The sequence below is a fragment of the Geospiza fortis genome, unplaced genomic scaffold, assembly GCF_000277835.1.
Source record: "Geospiza fortis unplaced genomic scaffold, GeoFor_1.0 scaffold171, whole genome shotgun sequence".
In the NCBI taxonomy this organism is placed as follows: Eukaryota; Metazoa; Chordata; class Aves; order Passeriformes; family Thraupidae; genus Geospiza; species Geospiza fortis.
The window spans coordinates 7,100,629-7,120,059 of record NW_005054313.1 but is presented as its reverse complement, the minus strand read 5'-3'; the positions used below and the strand labels follow the sequence as shown (position 1 = coordinate 7,120,059).

Genomic DNA, 19,431 nt, shown 5'->3' with positions numbered 1-19,431 from the left:
CAGTTCCTTCTGCCTTTGGCAGGTATGAATCTGTGTCTTAACTAGGTAGTGCTGGTTCTATTAAAGCAACAAACAGTGCAAATAACACAACCTTTACCTGTCAAATTTCTTTTTTCATGCTTAACAAACTTAGCAGTTAATGGTTCTGAATTACTTCAGGCCGAAGATGTAGACTTTATATAGATTATTTCTTATATATATTTGTAAATAAAAGCAGTTCTGAAAACCCTCAGTGGTTAAAAACTCTCTTAAATCCAAAACACCAGCTTAAATAAATATTGTCTCTGGCACAGAAGGTTCAGTTAAATTGCATTTTTTGATAGACATGTGCATGAATCACATTTTCAGAAGATTTTGAAATCAGCTGTTTATGGGTATGGGATAGAAAGGTGTACTGGGAGAAATTGTGAATTGCCTAATTTGGAACAAAATAATAGATTCACATGAGACCACAGTCTGAATCACCTAAAAATGTACAGTAACAAACTTCTGCAACATAAAATAAGGATAAAGCTTCAACTATTATCAAAAAGGTTAGCTCAATGGTCTTCTGCAAGTAATGTAAAATACTAGCTAATACCATCTTTGTAACCTGACATATTAATTCATACTATAATTCCAAATCAAGTATAAATGAAACCCTAATTTAGAAGGCTAAGCCTGCTTTAAAGTATTTAAATGTCTGCAGTTTTCATATCTACATGCATACTCCAACAACTGTAGTGTATTCCTAAAGATTCCTATATTCACCTCGGGCTGAAATATGTACAGGCACAGATGTATCTATGCAATTATTCATACTTTCTAAAATTGATGATCATATTCTCTAGTACTGTTTTCTTACCTGGACCTGAGCAGCTGCTTGTTCTTGTTCCTGATAGTACTGAGAAGCTCTCCTGTCCTCCTCTTCCTGGAGCTTCTTTGCTAGCTCCAGATCACTGATTCCTTCTGGGATCTGTTCCCAGTTAATCTCTTGATTCTGCTGCTCTTGTTGTAGAGACAACGCCATCAGGTAGTCCTAAAGAGTAAACCTGTGAATTAATGCTCTTTCACAGAGAAAAGAGTCATGTCATACCAAGGGAATTTTTCAGCATGTAAGCTACACTGTACCATCACTTTTCTCCCAGCCTTATCTTCAAATGGAGATCAGGAATTTGTTTCAGAACCTGGGCATAACCTCAACTGCAGGAAGGCTGACAACAGTTACTTTACATGTCTGCTTTCACAATGACTAAGCTGTAGCACAGAAGACACAAAAACTAATTAAAAAATGTTGCTTTCAGGTTTAAATTCTATTACCTAGACACCAGCAAATTATCTTGTCAGATTTTTATTCTGAGAGAATGATTAGTTTTCTCTCAGTATTTAAAAAAAATTAATGGTGATGACTATAAACTTTATAGATTTTCAAGGAACTTAGTCTTGCTCTGCATTTGTGCATTACCTGGTACAACTCAGCCCCACCTCAGACATGACTTCTGCAAACTCTGTGTCTCAACAGGAATAACAAACACCCACCAGACACACAATCTGCTGTGGGGTCTGTCCTGCATTCAGCCAAGTGGGCAGCAGAAAGCAAAGTTAAGCTATGACAATCTTAATTAGCTGAAGGGAGATTGTTGTGTAGGAAGAAATTCCACAGTCTGCTTGTGTTTCCATACACAAAACAGAGTGAGGACTTGCCAGAAGTGGATTCTGAGAGATTAAAATCCCATTTTCCAAAATACTCAGTCTGTCTTACTTTTCCTCCCTCAAAACCATATTAATACATTCAAGTGGCACTTTTGGGAACCCTAATCTAATTACCTAAAGGAGTTTTATAGTCCCAGATATGCATGAGTATACACACATACGCATCTGTGGAATTACACATAAATATGACTAAAAATCAGTACTAACTCACAAAGGAAAGGCAGAAATCCAATACCTGATCTATTTGATCCTGCTGCCCTCTGTAGACAGTTTCAGGGTCTGATGGAGGCCTCAGGTGGAATTCAGAGTCACAGAAATTCCCATCACCATCCACATTGTGTAAACTTTCCCACACAACCTTCTCTTCTGTAAGAAAGCCCTGGTCTGTCACCAGCAGGTAAAGCTGACCCTATACAGAAGAACAAGGAAAACTTGTAAAACTAAAAAAAAATACTTTTTACGATATAAGTAGAAGAAATGATACAAATGTTGCTTTCCAATAAAACATTCATTTAGAGTTTTTAGCACATTTAGCAATTAAATAAATCAGCATACAGCATTAAACCACCAGATACTAATATTCACTGCTAAATTAACAACCACACCATTTCTGTATTCCATCTTGCAACTATTCATTCTTAATGGAAGTTCATATTGACTAGAAATTAACATATATACATGAATGAATATATCAATATATATCAATCTGTATTGGCAATACCTTGACAGCTTTTTAGAAACACACCTAAGAAGTAGTCTTAAAACCTGGCAACAAAAACTTTAAATCCTAGGAATAATCACATTAAATTCCAAAGGCAAGGTATGGAGACAAAGGTGACCTTTCCAAACAATCCAAAAGGCATTACCTCAAAATGGCCACATCTCACACTTCATCTTTCATAATGAGTTTTGATAGAATTTGAGGTCTGTGTCAATTGAAAGCTCTAAATTTAAGATTCTTGCTATCACTTGTTATCAGTAATTACTTTTGTTGGCATTTTAGTAATTTTACAGTTCCATAAGGCCAATTTTCTTGATTTCAAAATCTGAAATTATAAAATGGGCTGGTCTGGAGTGAAGGAGACAATGCTAACAAGGGCAGATACCAAGGTGGAAGGATGAAAGGCAAGCTTAGGATGAGGGAGTGGGAGAGGAGCTGAAATCAAAGGGAAATAACTGAAGTAGGCACCAAGTGAAAGGAGATGGTACTGCATGTCTGAGGGACAGCAAAGCAGCACAAAATACCTGTTTAAATTTCCATTTAAATTAAATCAATTTATTTATCCTACCTTTTTTATCATGTTTTTAGGATTATACTCCAAATCAAGAATGTTGTTACTGACCATAGAGCATTTTAAGACTGAAGCTCCCATTACTATGACTGAATGTACCAGATCAAGACACTCAATACAAAACTTGTAGCAGTGGTTTAGCCATAAAAATTAAGACAGTTTATTGTGACATCCACAAAAAATTGGTATTTGTATTCCAGCAGCACACAAAGGGTTCTCAAAGATTGCTGTGCTGAAGTTGTACCAAAGCAAGAGGCAGATCCTGTTCTAATGATTTCTAAGGCTAAACAGGCAAGAAATGGAAACTCTGTCCATACTCAACACATACAGAAGGAGTTCCGACTCCTCTGAAGTCATGAAATAACTCTAAGGGAGATGTTGAAATTCCACTCATGTCTTGTCAATCCCACTCTGTTTACAGCCGCCCCTGCTGGGGCTGGGAGGTCACTTGATGTAACAAAAATATTATTTGAAGACTCACATACAGTAATTATTCCAATATTACCTAATACCATAACATGCACTTATACACAAGGCCAAACAGAGTGGATAAAAAACCCAAACCAAAACTAAGCAGGTAACACTACAGTATGTTCAAGCTTTGGAATGGGAGTTAACCAGCACAGGAGGGCTTCACAGACATAAATACAAGTGTCAGCAACAAGTCTGATCACATTACATGATCTAAAAAATCATCTGTCCTTTGGAAACCTCCCTAAGAACTGAATGATACTCCTGACACTTAAAATTGCCTGAAGAAAATAAAAGGAAGTAATTTCACAACGTTTCCAGTTTGCACAAAATACCTATTTCACAACTTTTTGTATACAAGAAGTCTTCAAAAATATATTAAAAAATATCCCAGAATTTTAAATAAAAAATGTATTTGGACTTTTAAGTTTTATTTTTAACACTACATTGACTCAAGCAAAACCTAAAAAAGGGGGTGGTTTGTGTGTCTCCAAGGTTTTCCTCTATTATGCCATACATTTTAATTACAGCCCATAAACTGTGCAGCTTAGTAATACTGAAATTGTGAAAGTACTAGCTTTCCTATCTCCAAACTATTATAAGCTTAATTTTTCCACACACAGATATTAAGGTATATAATTGCCTTCATGCAATTAGAATCTAGCATCCAAGCACGGATTAAAGCTAACAATTGCTTGAAATGGAGACTTGTTTCAAACCTTAAATTCATATTCTTTGTAAGAATTTCTCAGCTGAACACTGATTGTAAAAATGTCACATTAGAGTAAATAATACAAAAGAAATGTAACACAGCTCCCTAATGAAAGACAATAAACTGCATTACATATCACCACATTAGCTGAACACCACCACTGCAATTCCAATACCAACTGCATACCTTCAAACATTCTGCTTCACTTGAACAAAGCTTAGCAAACCAACAAACACGGGCTCCCTAGGACCTGATAAGGTACCTGATAAGGGACAGAGTTCCTGGTCACATTATTGGAATGAAAGGAAAATGGGAAATCACAGATCAGAGATCCAAAGTCATCTTTCCCTTGTTTTTAACCAACTTCTCTGATCTTTACATCATATTAGTATGATTAAATTGGATTCCCCAAAAAAAAAACCCAACCAAGGACCTCACAATATTGCTAATATTCATGGAACCTTTGGCAATAATTTCATATAAAGTAAGAGAAGGTGGCTCTTTTGCTGAGAGCTGTACGTAGCCTCTCATCATGGGTTTATTCCTCACTTGCAACGAGAAAATAGAGGCCCTATCTAGACTGGCTCTGCGGGCACAGTTTTAATGCCAGGCACGTTCTCTTCCCCACGCTAAAGGCACAGGCCACACTCGGTGGCACACCCCGGCCCCAGCAAGGGCTGCCTGTGAGCAGACAGAAGCTTTTACCTTCCGACCTCCGCGCTGCCCCGAGCCGGCCCGCACCGAGCCGGGCGGGCGGCCAGGAAGGAGCCGCCCTTCCCAGGCACTTCCCTGGGGAACGGGGACACGGCCCCGGCGGTGGGGGGGGAACGGGGACACGGCCCCGGCACAGCTGACCAGGCCGAGCTCGGGACACTAAGGTAGCCAATACACACAAAAATGGCTTTCAAATGCCCCTCACTCTCTAAGAACAGCTGTCTGCTTTACAAAATGTTTCTACCCTCAGAAAAATCTTAACTGGCCATTTCTAGAGCACTACCAGATTATCTTTTAGATTTGTTTTCAAATGTGGGGTTTTTTTAACAAATACCCAGTCTCATAGGTTAACACTGGCCACAAAATACCAGCACATAATAGACAGCACAAGTATCTACTACAAACTATAGTCAATAGGGAGTAAAACAGTGAAAGTCCCAAGTGCATAACTACTGTAAACACAATTTACTTTAACAGAGTAATGACTAATTATTTATCCTAAGAATCGGTATTTAGATATTGTAGACCAATGCCCAGATTTTATAGTTTCACATATAAAAACCTTGAAATAAAGCTGAGGATAAAGCAATATTATTCTCCCAAACAGGGATCTTTCAGTCTTCTGGTTTACACAAAAAAAAAAAACCTCTCTGAAATGCACAAATATAGGCTACAGGGGATGTTACTAGATCTCCTCTCCTTAGATAATTTCATAATCAGATTAAATAATTAATGTTTTTAAACTACTTGTTCTAATGCCAATTACCAAGTTTCCAGCAATTCAGAAAACAGAAAAAGAAAACCAAACACCTGTCCAATAGCATTGTACAGTAAAGACATTTTAAGCCTTAAGTTTTGAATAGTATGTAAATATTCTCTTGGACTTCTGGATCAGATCCCTTTGTTTTTGTGAAGGTGTTTTAAGTGGATAAATGAATGTTGTTTTAATTTTCTCTGTTGAAAATTAAATTAAAATTTCAGAAAATTCAACTAAAAATTCAGTTGAAACATTCAGATATACTAACATTAAAAAGATGTTTTTAAAGGAAGTATGTACTACTGAATTCAGAGTAACCCTCAGCATAAGAACTGTATACTTACTAAGAAATTAAAAAATAAACATTTTTAAAGCAGTCATATTCATTGCCTCTACTGTGCCAATCGGAAATGCTCAAGGAAAAATGTGCAATTACGGTTATAAAATACACTTGGTATTGGAATGAAAGTATCTGTTGAGTTCTGAAGCAGAAACACAACATCTATAAAGTAGAAAACACACATACTTAAAAATCCAGACAGGTAAGTGTCTTGATACTTTTCAGTAAAGAACACAGGTTCTGTTACAAACACGTCTGTGGGAAAAACGTTCCAACTGAACTAAGATCTTACCAAACTGATCCCCTCTTTACAGTCCTGTTTTTCCTTGATCTAGGGAATTATCATTTGATGTACTTATTATCTGCATAATGAAAAGCAAAGGCAAAAAAAAAAAATCACATTTTTAACTGTTGAAAATTATTACTGTATAATCACATGAGCCAAGACTATTAGTATGCAATGAAAGGGAAAGGAAGTAGAAAAAACTATTACTTGGGCAAATGGACAAGGTTTGGAAATCCAAGTCCTTTCACTAAAATATCAGCCTTAAAAAACCCACACTGCACTTAAAAATATCCCCAGTGTACAGGTCCTTGTATCAGCTGCACATTAAAGCTGCCAAATAAAAGTTTAAGCATTAGCTTAATTAGAATAATAATTGCTAATTACTTAAGCTGTGTTTCTAAAAATACACTGATTTTATTACACGGACAACTTAATAAATGTGTAATTCCCTTTTGATTAACTTTATAGCTGCTTTATTTATACATTTCCATGTATTGGTTTGGAGGGGAAAGAAATAAAGGCAGTATTAGAGAAAGAGAAAAAATAATTGCATCATTCTTGCCCTAGAAGTTCTATACCTCCATTTTTCCTGGCATATGTTGTATCTCCAGTTTTCCCAATGGACAGACTTTTCTCCATAGTCCAGCTCCTGCTGACTACTGCTCAAACTGTGAGCAAACTCCATCTGCAGAGTGAGCATTAAACCCAGGAGACGGAAAGAGTGGAACAGTTGAAAAACATCTCAACTCTTCAGCAACAATGCATGTGGCACTCACAGGAGTATCCTGGAGGGCCAAAAGATTCTGGAGAGCTGATCTTGGCTAAAAGCCCAAGTTAAGTCTATTTTTGACTTGATGCAAAAGACCCCCTAAAAGCACAGCTACTGCAAACAGCTGGGTAGGTAGGAGCCAAAAGAGTTACTGCTGGTCTTTAAACATCAATTTAAAACTTAACTTCTGTCTTTATTTAAAAGTTTCTTGGTATCTCAAATTCTGCCATGTACCACTCAACAGAAATCCAAATCAAAATGAACACTGTTTACAAGCTATAACCTCAGGAACTAAAACATGTAAATAACATGGAAATTAAACACTAACTACAAGGTCATTCCCCATAATGACTGTAAAAACAAGAATAATGGCCTGTATTTCAATATTTAGCATTTCAGAATTCTAAGAATTTTCAAAAAGCACACGATTAAAACCACTGTGACTTAGCAGCAACAAACCTTAAATATACAAAACACACTCATTTTCAAATATTTTAACTTAATATTTCTTAGGACTTGTATTTAGTTCTTATAGATAAAAGTCAAGACATTTTTACTCACTGCCTTAACCTGTTCTGTATTATTAATATTGGCTGAGGATATTTAACTCATTGAAGTATTGCATTTTATTTCTATAAGGAAAAAGGATCTCAACTGAGAAGTAAATAAATGTTTACAAGTATGAAGCAGCTAAAGTACAGACACACACCAGTTTCTACCCTTTAATGTAATACTGGGCTGCAAAAGACTACAAAGAGACTATGTTTTACAAAACTAATCTGTATTTATAATCCACAGGTCAAAGTGATACTCACTGACTGTATTCAATACAAATAATATTTTAAAGGATTTAATAATAGCACAAAAATGTGTTATTTCCAGGAGGATTCATGTGTTTTATCTGGAATTGCCTTTAAAGAAAGTAAAAGAGCAGCTGCACCTCTAGATACCATTTGTACCCACAAAGTACAGCTGTACTTTTACTATTTTCTTTTTTAAAATCAAACCCTACTCCATGTAACAAGTGTAAAACAGTGTACAGGCTTGCTTCATGAGCTGCCACCAGCTAATCCAAGAACTAAACTTAGAAAAGCAGAGAGGGGAAAAACTATACTCAAAATTATGATTTAAATGAGCTGCATCAGGTAATATTTGACCACACACAGATTTATGTCATAGCTCTGGGTTATTTAAATGGAAGAAGGGAGGAGAAAGAGCCTTTTGCTTGCCCTACTGCTTTAAGTGAGTGGCATTGTATACACAGATTTAAACCAGGTCTCAGATGTACTCTAATCAGAAAACCAAACGTGTTACCTGCTTGTAGAGTCAATCATTATTTATCAGGACTGTTCAGACCTTTAGCTCAGCTTATGAGCAATTATTCAAAATGCCAAAGATTAGCACTGACAGTCAAGATTAACAGAGCAATGGAAGTGTCATTCACATGAGGTAGATGACATCATATAATGGCAAAACCAGGGGTTTCTTAACTTTTTTGCATGTTACACAGCTCTTCCTTTTTTTGCTTTTATTACCATTATTCATAAGCACAAGTGTACATGAAATTAAAGTCTTATTAAAGAACAGATAACCAAAACATAATTTTAAGAGTTCTATACAAGGGTAAAAATCACACACTACCTCCCAGCAAAAGTAAAGTTGTTTTAGCATGAAGATGCTCCATAAATGAATGTAAACTTTCCAAACCAGATTCTCCATTCCATGGAGGAAGGAGTCCCAGAAGCACTAACCAAGCTGACATTTGCTTTTTGTATCCTGGAATATTCCTTTCACAACTGCTGCCATATTGCTTCCCCAGATACATATAAATAATAATTAAAAGAAATTCTCTTCCCTAACAAAGGGAACCAATATTGTAGCCCATTTCAACTTCTCAAAACATTTGGGATTTTGCATATGGACCTATTCATCTACTAGCCCAACTGTAATGCAAACTTTTAGATACTCAGAAACAAGAAATTAAAGTAATCTTATCATGCCAACCACAAACTGCAAGAAAATTTAAGACATGTAAGAAGTGTACATAACTATACCTAGCCACAAAGAGTTAACACAGGGAGTAAACTGAACATAAAGGGAAAGGCTACAAAAAGATTTAAAGTAGTAATGGATCCCAGTGACTAAACCACTGTAATCAATAATTCCTAAGTAACATTTGCTACAGACCTTACATTCACTGTAAGCCATATTTATATATAACAACCTGGAATTTAATTCTATTTCAAGACAGTAAAAAAGTGTGACTTGCTTTGAAACACAAAACACAACAATAAAGACAAAAATGCTAGATGTACCTTGTATTTGGTCATGGTGCTAAAATGGTTGTTCCTGAAGAACACACAAAGCTCTCCCTCCTGGACAGCTGAAGTCAACTCACACAGTCCATGGTATGTCAATTGTGTAGCTGTGTTATTTAGGAACTGCTCAGCTACGAACCCTACAAAAGCAAAACATACTGTTATGTGTGTCTATTACACACTTGCTAATATAACACCTGGAAACAACAGTAGTATTTTTCCTATCTTCCCCCTATGTCCCCATACTGCCACAAGCCTTAGGGAACACATAAAAAGAGGGGACAACAAGTTTTAAAGTTCTAAAACCACAGCACTGCAAACAAACCTTCCCATGTTCAGAAATGCTATATCCACTTCTAATATTTCTCATATTTTCCCTTGTTGTAATAGAGTATATAATTGATATTCTAATTACAGGAGATAATACATAGCTAAGTTGAAAACTGAATGCTGCCGCAATAGGGGAAGTTCTTAGCAGCTTTTTAAAAAGTATTGAACAGATCAAGAGCATGCATGAGAGAAGTTGAGAAGACAAGCACAGTGCTGTGTGCCTGCCCAGGGAAAGCAGCTCAGCGCACAGAATGCAGCTCTTCCCACTTGTATCTCTACTCAGCATCACCCACATGGAAAATATCTAACTTAGACTGGGCAGGACACATACTTTGATAAAATACAGAAAAACATGACTTACCTTCACTAACCAGTTCACTGTTTTCTGACTGTTTACAAGAAATTATCTTCTCCACCAGCTGATTGTAACTGCAGTTACCAACTGCTTTTACTATGTCAGCAACCTGCAGCAGGAAGGAACAACATGGAGAATTTACCTTTGAGAAGAACAGAACACAGCTGCAAGCCAGTGGCAATTATTGATAAGACAATAAAAATTCAATAAAGAGAGGATGTTATCCCCTAAAAAAATGTAGGCCAAAACACTTTTGCCCAGAGTGTTACACATTTTGCTATTTCAGATCCTATTTTAAATCCTTCAGTTAACCCTTAGCACCAAAAGCTAAGGCAGATGGAGAACACTGCATGAGTTGGATCAGCTGGGCCAGGGGAAGAGAACACCAACTCTCACCAACAAGGCATGAAAAGAAAAACTCTTAGGCATTATTATTGCAGCCAAACTCACCAGTTTCCCCCTCAGCAAACAATACCACTTTAGTGTTTATTAAATAATATAATTAAAAATAAATTACATGTTTGCTAAAGCTGCAGTTCTCTCCAACCAGTTCCACCATCCTCATTTCTCAATAGCAGTGACTAAGAAATCAGAATTAAAAGGAAGAGGAAAGTAACTTTGTATGCCTTCCAAGTGTTCTCTAATAAGCTTTCAAAAATGATGACTGGGACACTGTATCTGGGGCAACTTGCTACTTCCCTCAGAAAAACAATTCTCCCTTACAGAGTCATAGAAGGCTTTTAAAGTGGTTTGACTATAGACCCAGGCTCCGCAAAGTTCCTGCACTAAAAAGAACACACAGTCTGTATTCACTCAATTTTTCTGACTAGATTTAAAAACTTCATTACTGTATTCATTATTGACTTGTTAAAATTCAGAAATACCTCCCCTCCCACCAATAACATTCAGGATAACATTTTTTTTAAATAATTGAAACAAAATAGGTTACCTGAGGGTCCACTAACCATCCATGGTACAAGGGAATATCAAGCAGATCAAACACTATGCATTCAGGAGTGTATTCAAATACTCGGACACCTGTGAACTTCACATTGACATCCAGACCCGTCTGCAACTTATGCAGAATTGCCATTGCATCACTCATATTCTGACAACAGAAAGAAAAGAACAGAACAGATCATCCAACACAGCTTTGGACACTTGGTGGTTACTCTTGTAAACTATTCATCATTTAGTACTCATCGACTTAACACTTAAAAAAAATAATTTAAAGGGTAAATTACCTAAACAAATGTTTCAATGCACATTTACTTCACATATTGTGCCAGGAGATAACATGAAAAAAAAGAATCTCCCTCCAATCACCTCTTCTACACCCATAAACTACTTTCACGCAGTTCTGACTGCTTTGAGGTCTATTTCCCAAAGCCACAAGCCAGATGTTTGCAAGAAAACTGAATTATAAAGGAATCTTCAAGGGACTTTTCTTGAGGTTTCTTCTCCCCTTTTAAGCCTTCCCTTACAAGTTAGGCTGAAGTACTTGTCACTACATAATGAATGAACAGTAAGATGTACACAGACCCACTTGCCAACTCTAATTTCATGGTTCAGTACTGAGAATCAGAGTCTTTAATTGTTCACCACTTTTTTTCTTTAATAAAAAAACATTTTCTATCTTATTTTGGGCATACCTTTAAATGGCTTGTAGATTCTACTGTTAAGTCATGAAAGTAGCAATTATTATAGTAGAGATTCCAATGGAATCCTAAGGAGAGTTATCGAGTTATGAAGTTCCAATCACAGAAAGGAAAGATGAGCCAAAGAAAACGTGCTTTGTGAGACAGTTTTCTTGAGCCAACAGATAAAAAAATTCCCGACTTGCAGGAAGAAGAATTTCCCATTAAGTGAGAAAAGTCCACAAGAATATGGTCAGAAAGTCCCGTGCAAAAGATTTGGGGAAACTGAGGCACTTTGGTTTTTTTTACGGGTTTTTGGGTTTTGCAATATTCTGTTGTTTAAGAGGATTTTGGGCTTACAGCAATGGGTAAGTAGCACGACAAAGACCAGAAATACAGACTGGACAGGAGATGGAGACAGCAAAGACTTACAGACCAAAACTACTGATGGTTAAAGACAGCTGCTTCTGCTGTCCTCTGATGAGAATGTGCACTTGAGCATGGCTGCTACAAATGAGGGTTTTAATGCTTGTAGCCCTTTAACCACCCTGTTCTGTCAAATTTCCATGATCAGGAATGGAACAGCTCCCACTGCCTTACTAAAAGTTGCTTCATCTTACTGACAACTTTGCTGTCATAAGGTTTAGAATTTAGCAAGATTTGGAAGCAATTCTCAAGACTGGCTTCACCTTTTAAGTTTTTATCATTTTAAAAGCAAACCAAGCCACCTTAACAAGAGCATGTCATTAGGAGGGGTCAGACATCAAATACAAAAACCTGTCTGTTTTGAAAGAAATTTTGCCATAACTTTACTCTGCTGAATGAATAAGAAGTCCACAGTAAGTCAGCACTAGCCATCCACAAATTCAAACCATACATCTACAGACAATAGCTGCATTTATTTTGTTAATGTTTACTTTGCAAACAAAGCAGGATTACATCAAACAGACCAGAAAACCACAGAAGTTTCTTGCTGCAATTTCAACATTATCACTTCGACTTTAACTACTTACGTACCTTCAAAGCAACTTAGAAGATTTCTAGAACAGAAAGCTTCTTTGAAATTACATGATTAAAAACTTCAGGTATGTGACATTTATGTTCTAAATCCATATATCTGAGCATAAGAAAGCTATAGAGGTTGTACTTTCACCAGGCATAATAGTTTTCATCACCCTCCTACAAGTTGATTATAGCTATAACCTCCTACAACACAGAATTGTATGGAAAAAAATAGCCAATTTCATTATTACAAAAGTAATTCCTATGATTTGATAAAAAAATCAATCTCAAGTTACTCGATTTGGCTTTCAACACTGAATGAGAACAAGAAAAAATGACCTAAGAATAAACAGAACTACCTGAAACCTTATACCTATTAAAAAATTCAAATTCACTTTTCCATGAGCAACCAAAAAACCAGCTATGACTACAGACAGAGCTCAGAAAACATATACTAAATCAACAATTTTTAAATCTAATAGCATTATCTTCCATACAGAAAGAATTCTGTGATGACATATAAATAGTGGCCAGTGCAAATAACATTGCCTTTCATAACATGGGATCAACCTCTTTTTGTCCATCATGATTAAGAACACAGATCACTCTTACTCAGTTTATATCCTCAGAGAAACTGTGGCAGGCACCACTGAACAGAGCAACTGAAGGACATGCAACACAGGACTTCAAAGAGCAACCACCCTGTTACATACTTTTATTAGTACCTCTGCGTTACACTTCCTCAATAAAACCTGTTTTACTTCATTACTGTTATTTCATAACAGGGGAAAAAAAAGTGTCTTCTGTTAATAAATACTGAGTTTTTCTTCACTAATAGCACATATATAAAATTATTACTCTACATCAAGCCCAGACAAAAACAAACTACAAACAATGGTCTGTATGGTTCTGGTTTTTAACAAGGTGACAAACCCTAGGTGAGAAAAATAGTTTTAGTTTCTTCAGACATAAGTAACTATGTCTTAGGAGCAGCTCCTTACCTGCTCATAATTAAGTCGCTGAATTTCAGATATCTCTTTAGGTTTTGCGTCAAGAATGTAGTCTCCTAAAAGAAAGCAAAAACGAAAATAAATTTGTTCTACAATCAAAGATTCAACATTTCTATGAATGTTTCTGACTGAACCTGACTGATAATGAATACCACAACTGAAGTTTTCTACCAAATTAATGAGATCACATTGTTTTATAACCTGAATTAAAATTATGGAGTAAAATATGAATACAAAAACTTAGTAAGAGCATATTAGGAAATAAAATTCAAATGGTCAACTATTACTAAAGCAACACTTCATAATCTCTTGCGGTATCGTACCAATCTCTTCAATATTCAAAAATTAACCTCCCTCTGTGCCTCAGGTTCAAAATATAAAAAGGTCAAACTGTTCACAGTAAAGTATGTAATTCTGTACACAATTTTAAAAAAAGACAACCACTTCTCCTGACTGATACTGTGAAAGTTTTGCCATATTTTATACATCAATAAGTCTATAAAACTTGTTGCGCTGGTTTTGACTGGAATATAGCTCACTCTCTTCACAGTGGCTGGTGTGGGGCTGTGCTCTGGGTTTGTGCTCAACACAGGGCTGATAACACAGAGATGTTTTTGTTATTGCTCAGCAGGGCTCACTCAGAGCCAAGGCCCTTCCTGCTTTTCCCAGGGCCACAGGAGGCTGTGAGGAGACACAGCCAGCACAGGTGATCCCCAATGAGCACAGGGATGTTCCAGCCAGGTGACAACATGCCCCAGTATATAAAGTGGGGGGTAGAAGGGAGAAGGGGAACACTTGGAGTGCTGGATGGTGTTTTTCTTCCCAAGTGACCACGTATGACAGGGTGCTGCTCTCCTGGGGATGGCTGAACACTTGCCTGCCCGTGGGAAGCAGTGAATTAATTCCCTGTTTTGCTCCGCTTTCCTTATATTGAGTCTTTAACTCAGCCCACAGGTTTTCTGGTTTTTACCCTCCCCATTCTCTACCTGATCTCACTGGTAGGGGAGTGAGCAAGGGGCTGCCTGGGCTTAAACCACAGCACTTGTATTCTACCTTTGTCTACAATGCAAAGGTAATAAATTAGTTAATAGTTAATCAACACACTGAGGTTCAAGACTTATAACATCTTTAGAGACTAATATCCACCTTCCAGATTTTATTTCAATGTTTTTGTACTTATTCCCTTGATCCATTACTAAACTCAGAAAAATATCATTATAAATTTCCTAATTTATATCCTTTAACTTGAAAGTGGTTGAAGGCTGTTCTGCTGGTTTTGGCTTTTTTTTTTCAGCTGTAGAAGAACTGCTAATCCTGTTGAGTGAATTGGAACCTAAATAATTTGAACACAGTTTTATTATTCAATTTAGTAAGATAATTCCAGAAGCTAAAATACGCCTTCAAGAAAGAATACACATTTAGACAACTGGAATTATGTAGTGACTTCAGACAGTCTTGTGTCATCAATGCAATTAAGAAACACAGGGAGCAAGATTTCTTAGTTTTTGGAGAAAATTGTGTAGGTAACTTTTTTCTTCAACCAGAAGACTCAGCAATTTGCTTCTGAAAAGAACAAGCTACGTTCTTTACAAGCAAAAATAAAGAAAATATTGTAAGGGTTTTTTCCTCCTGCTTAGGAAAAATCAAACCTAGGCTACTAAGTTCAAACATTCTATATTTGTCAGGCTACAAGGGAAGGAAAAGTGGTACATATAGCGTAAGTACTATCACAACTGCACTTTTAACACCTGGATCATCAGGGTTATTAAAGTTCCAGCCCTGTCAAATACACAGAGCTGCAGTTTTGTTGAAGACTGAATATGATACCAGAGTAGTGCCTGCAAATGGGACCCCAATCACTGTGAGGACTACATTAATTTTTCTTGTTATTTTAATTGGGTCATACTTCCAAGGATTAGAGGTACTATAGACAATTAAAGACAGAGTTGACTTACTACATTCTGTCAACTATAATAAAATAACACTTTAAGAGACATGAATAATTTTAAATCTGTGAATGTGCTGGTGCACTGAGCCATACCAGTGGCATGAACTAGACCAATCACTTTGGAAACCAGTGCAGAAAACTTCTAAAAACAGTTAAGCAAAAGCATGAGTAGTTGAATACTTTAAGCAGTTTTCGGGAATCAAATAAAAAGCTGAATAAAATAGTAAATACATAAAACAGGTCTATGTTGCTATGCACTACAAAGTAGAACATACAAGTGAAAGGGATTTATTGCAGTTACTAACCTAAGTATTCCATCAGCTGTTCAGCCGTTATGATTTCCATCATCGGTGGCAGTTTAATCTGTCAAAGAAAAAGTATATTCTCTTTAAAACACCAAAACACCACAATTTAAAAAGTATTGTATTTCTAGACAGAAGACTTCTAATTACATTTCCCCCACCAGTTTATAAGGCCATTAGCATACTGGACCTCTACTAAATAGCAGCCACAAGAAGAGATTAAAAAGGCACTTTGGTTTTTGAGAAACGACACGCATGCAGCACTTTCTCCCAGGTGCACATCTGTATAGTGCTCCCTTCTGCCACCAAAACATTTCTCCAGCACCCCCTCCACTTCACAGGAACCCACACCACTTACTGCAGTGGCTCAACTACAAGCACTCAGAATTAACAGACTGGGAACTGTTAAGAAAACTTCCCTCAAGTCTTTTACTCCCTACCTTCACTAAAGTTCTTAACTGAGTATTGAGTATTAAGAGTAGTCACTTTGAGTATTAGCTCAAAAAGTTCCTGTGTACAAAGTCTCTAAAGGATCTAGTGTCAGTAGCTGCTGGGACAGGGAAGACAAAGGTGCAGGTGCAAGGAAACGACCTCCCAGCCTCTCATCCCATGTTCACATTCTAAGGTTTAACATTTGATTTAACCTCACACAGAGCAGACTAGACACACAGAACTCTGTGGTGAATATTCTATTCCCCTCTTCCCTGATCTATTCCCACCATCATCATGGCTAAAACCAACCACCCTGGCAGAGCTAAAAGCTTCCTGCATTCTCACCTCTTCCAGCATCCTGGGTAAACAGTTTGGTTGAGCACTTTGATTTACTGCAGGAAGCAATAGGCAAAGCACAAACACATACAAGGACATGCTTCTGGCAATCTGAAGAAATACAACAGAAGGATGCGGACCTTTTCTCTGCATAAATGTGAATTTTATTTTTCTAGGGTTTGGGGTTGGTTTGTCTTGGGTTTGATTTTTAAGCTCTCTTCAGTTTTAAATTTTCTCATCCTATCTCCCTCCAACATATTGCCATTCAAAGTCTACAAGAGGTATTTATTCTATCAGGAATTTTTTAATCAAGTTCCTCAATACTGATCACTGCTGTCCTTGACACATATAGAAAGACATGACATGAGACTGTTAACTCATGGTTGAGATTTAATAGGTTCCACCTACTTTTCTGGTTGTGGAGAAGGAAGAAGTAGAAAACCAGAGGATGGAAGAGCCATCTACATCTACAGCAAGCCTTTGACGCAGCACCCCAAACTCAAATATACAGTATAGCAACACACCACTTTGTTTGCACTGTGATGGAGAGGGTTTTCAGTATGAAAACTGAGCTATTTTAATAACTTTGCAGGGAAAATGAGGTGTGATTTGGCTACATCTGTCTTATCAATTTTAATTATATTTGACAAAAGGTAAATGTGTTAAATATATGTAGTCACAAGAAATTTCATTAAATGTGGAAGAAGAAAGAGACCCAAGTTTATATAGCTTTCTTATTTACACTCTAAGAAATATGTCCCTACTTGGGTTAGAGTTGACATTTGCCACACATTGATCAATGCAGAGATGGTGTGCTTATAAAGAAGCTGGTAGTACTGGGATCTGGGAAAGGAATTAAAGAAGAAAAATCAGGCATGCATGGGTACATGGTTTGTTTAAAATATTAAATGAATGACAACTGATTGTAACTTACAGAACTTCCCAACTCACCAACTCTAAAGCTCAATTACATAGCTTACCTCTACTTAGGCTCTATATATAGAGCTTAAAATAGCACAACATATTATTCATATCACTTGTTAACAAATGGAACTTTCCCTCACAATTGTAAAGCTAACCATTTATTTTTTTTACTGCAGAAAAAGCAAAGTGGTTTTACTCATATTTCCAGGATCTCTCAAAGCTGGATATTTTAGCAAGCTACATCTCAAAATTAACTGCTTGATTAAATGCTAAGCAAAGTTAATTGGTTACTTCATGGTGTAATTTTAGGGCTGGCATGTGTAGTGGGACCTTGATCACACCTTTGAAGTGGGCTAATGGGGTTCTAACACATTCTAAGTACTTCTGAACAGGGCTGACTTAGGGATATACAGAGAACATGACATTTCCCAGCTGTTCAGAGCTTCATTGCAAGCACTTAAGCAACAGGAAATGCACAGTGAAGAGGAAATGGGAGAGAAAAATACCTTAGGAATTAAGGGAGAGCAAAACATCGTACAGAACCACAGTCATTATCCAGATAAATCAACAGAAGAAAATAATGTAAGCAACAGTAGTAGAAGCTGCTGTTGTCCATAACAATCTATTATTTTGAGGGACATATTTCTGTGATAGGTTTCAACATTTAGTTGCTAGATTTCACATCAATTCCACATTTTAGGAAAAATGCATTTCCTCAACTCCCACCCACTTCCGGTACCCCTCTACTGCAGTTTCCTGGTCCTTTGCCCTGATGGCCCTTTCTAACTCTAGCTACATTTTACTTCCTACACTCAGGAGTGGGAAACTTAGTCCTTCTCACACGACTACAGCATGACATACAGTTGAGGCACACTTTAATTAAAAGACAAGAGCGGTAAACAAATTTTCATAATAAATAAATAATAATAAATAAATAATAAATAAAACTTACACAGTTTGTATGAATTAGACTATAAACCCCAAAACTACATAATACTAATTTTCCACTGTATTCTTCCACACTACAGAAGAGCTTAAAAAAAAAGTGATATAGTCACACACAGAGGATAACACTTCTGAAAATACTATGAATATCAAAAGGGTCCAAGAAAATTTCTAATAGCTTATATAATAAGTCTTATATAAGACTTAAAGTCTCAAAACATGTTTATCTAAAACATGCAACTCCTCTGAACACAATGTTCCAGAGAGGTATGGGTAGATTCAAGCAGCTTTGACAAAAAAACAATTAATATTCTCTGCAAATAAGCACCCCTGGCCTGGCAGGAACAGCTTCATGAACCTGTGACAGGTCAGTGTGTGCTGCCACTCCGTTTCCTCCGCGTCTCCCTTTAGCCAGGTCACCTCCAGCCCCTGGGAGTGGGCTCGTTGCTGTGCTGGGCACGGCTCCAGCTGCACCTGCGGGCTCAGCTCATCCCACAGGTGCCGGAGGAAGGGAGGCTGCCAAACCCCGCTGAGCAATCTGTGCCAGCTCCGGCCGGGCAGAGCGACAGCGACAGGGACAGCACATCACGTGTGAGTGAAGGGCCAGGGCCAGCCCCCGGAGCGGGCAGAGCCACTGCAGCCTCTGACAACCGAGTGGGATCAGCGGGAGGGTCTGAGCTCAGCTCCTCCCAAAAGGGCCATTTTAATGAAAACCTAACATTAAGAATTTCTAAGTAGAATTTTCTATTCTATCTCTTATCTGAACAGTCAGTTTGGATACATCTAAGCAAGAAAATGGTTATATAACATTTACTTACATAATTGTTATGATACCTAAATAGGTAATTCATACAGTTCT

At 37.1% G+C, this 19,431-nt stretch overlaps 1 protein-coding gene across 1 annotated transcript in view; it reads right to left on the bottom strand.

Annotated features, from left to right (window-relative positions):
• Positions 1–19,431, bottom strand: part of MINDY2 (MINDY lysine 48 deubiquitinase 2) — a 29,702-nt gene that overhangs the window by 1,672 nt on the left and 8,599 nt on the right. Inside the window, exons 3-9 of the mRNA XM_031055904.1 lie at positions 15,939–15,996; positions 13,677–13,741; positions 10,986–11,144; positions 10,043–10,145; positions 9,349–9,491; positions 1,928–2,101; positions 845–1,018 (exon numbers count right to left, since the gene is read on the bottom strand). Of these exons, the coding sequence (XP_030911764.1) occupies positions 845–1,018; positions 1,928–2,101; positions 9,349–9,491; positions 10,043–10,145; positions 10,986–11,144; positions 13,677–13,741; positions 15,939–15,996 (876 nt within the window). The remainder of the gene's footprint in view (positions 1–844; positions 1,019–1,927; positions 2,102–9,348; positions 9,492–10,042; positions 10,146–10,985; positions 11,145–13,676; positions 13,742–15,938; positions 15,997–19,431) is intronic.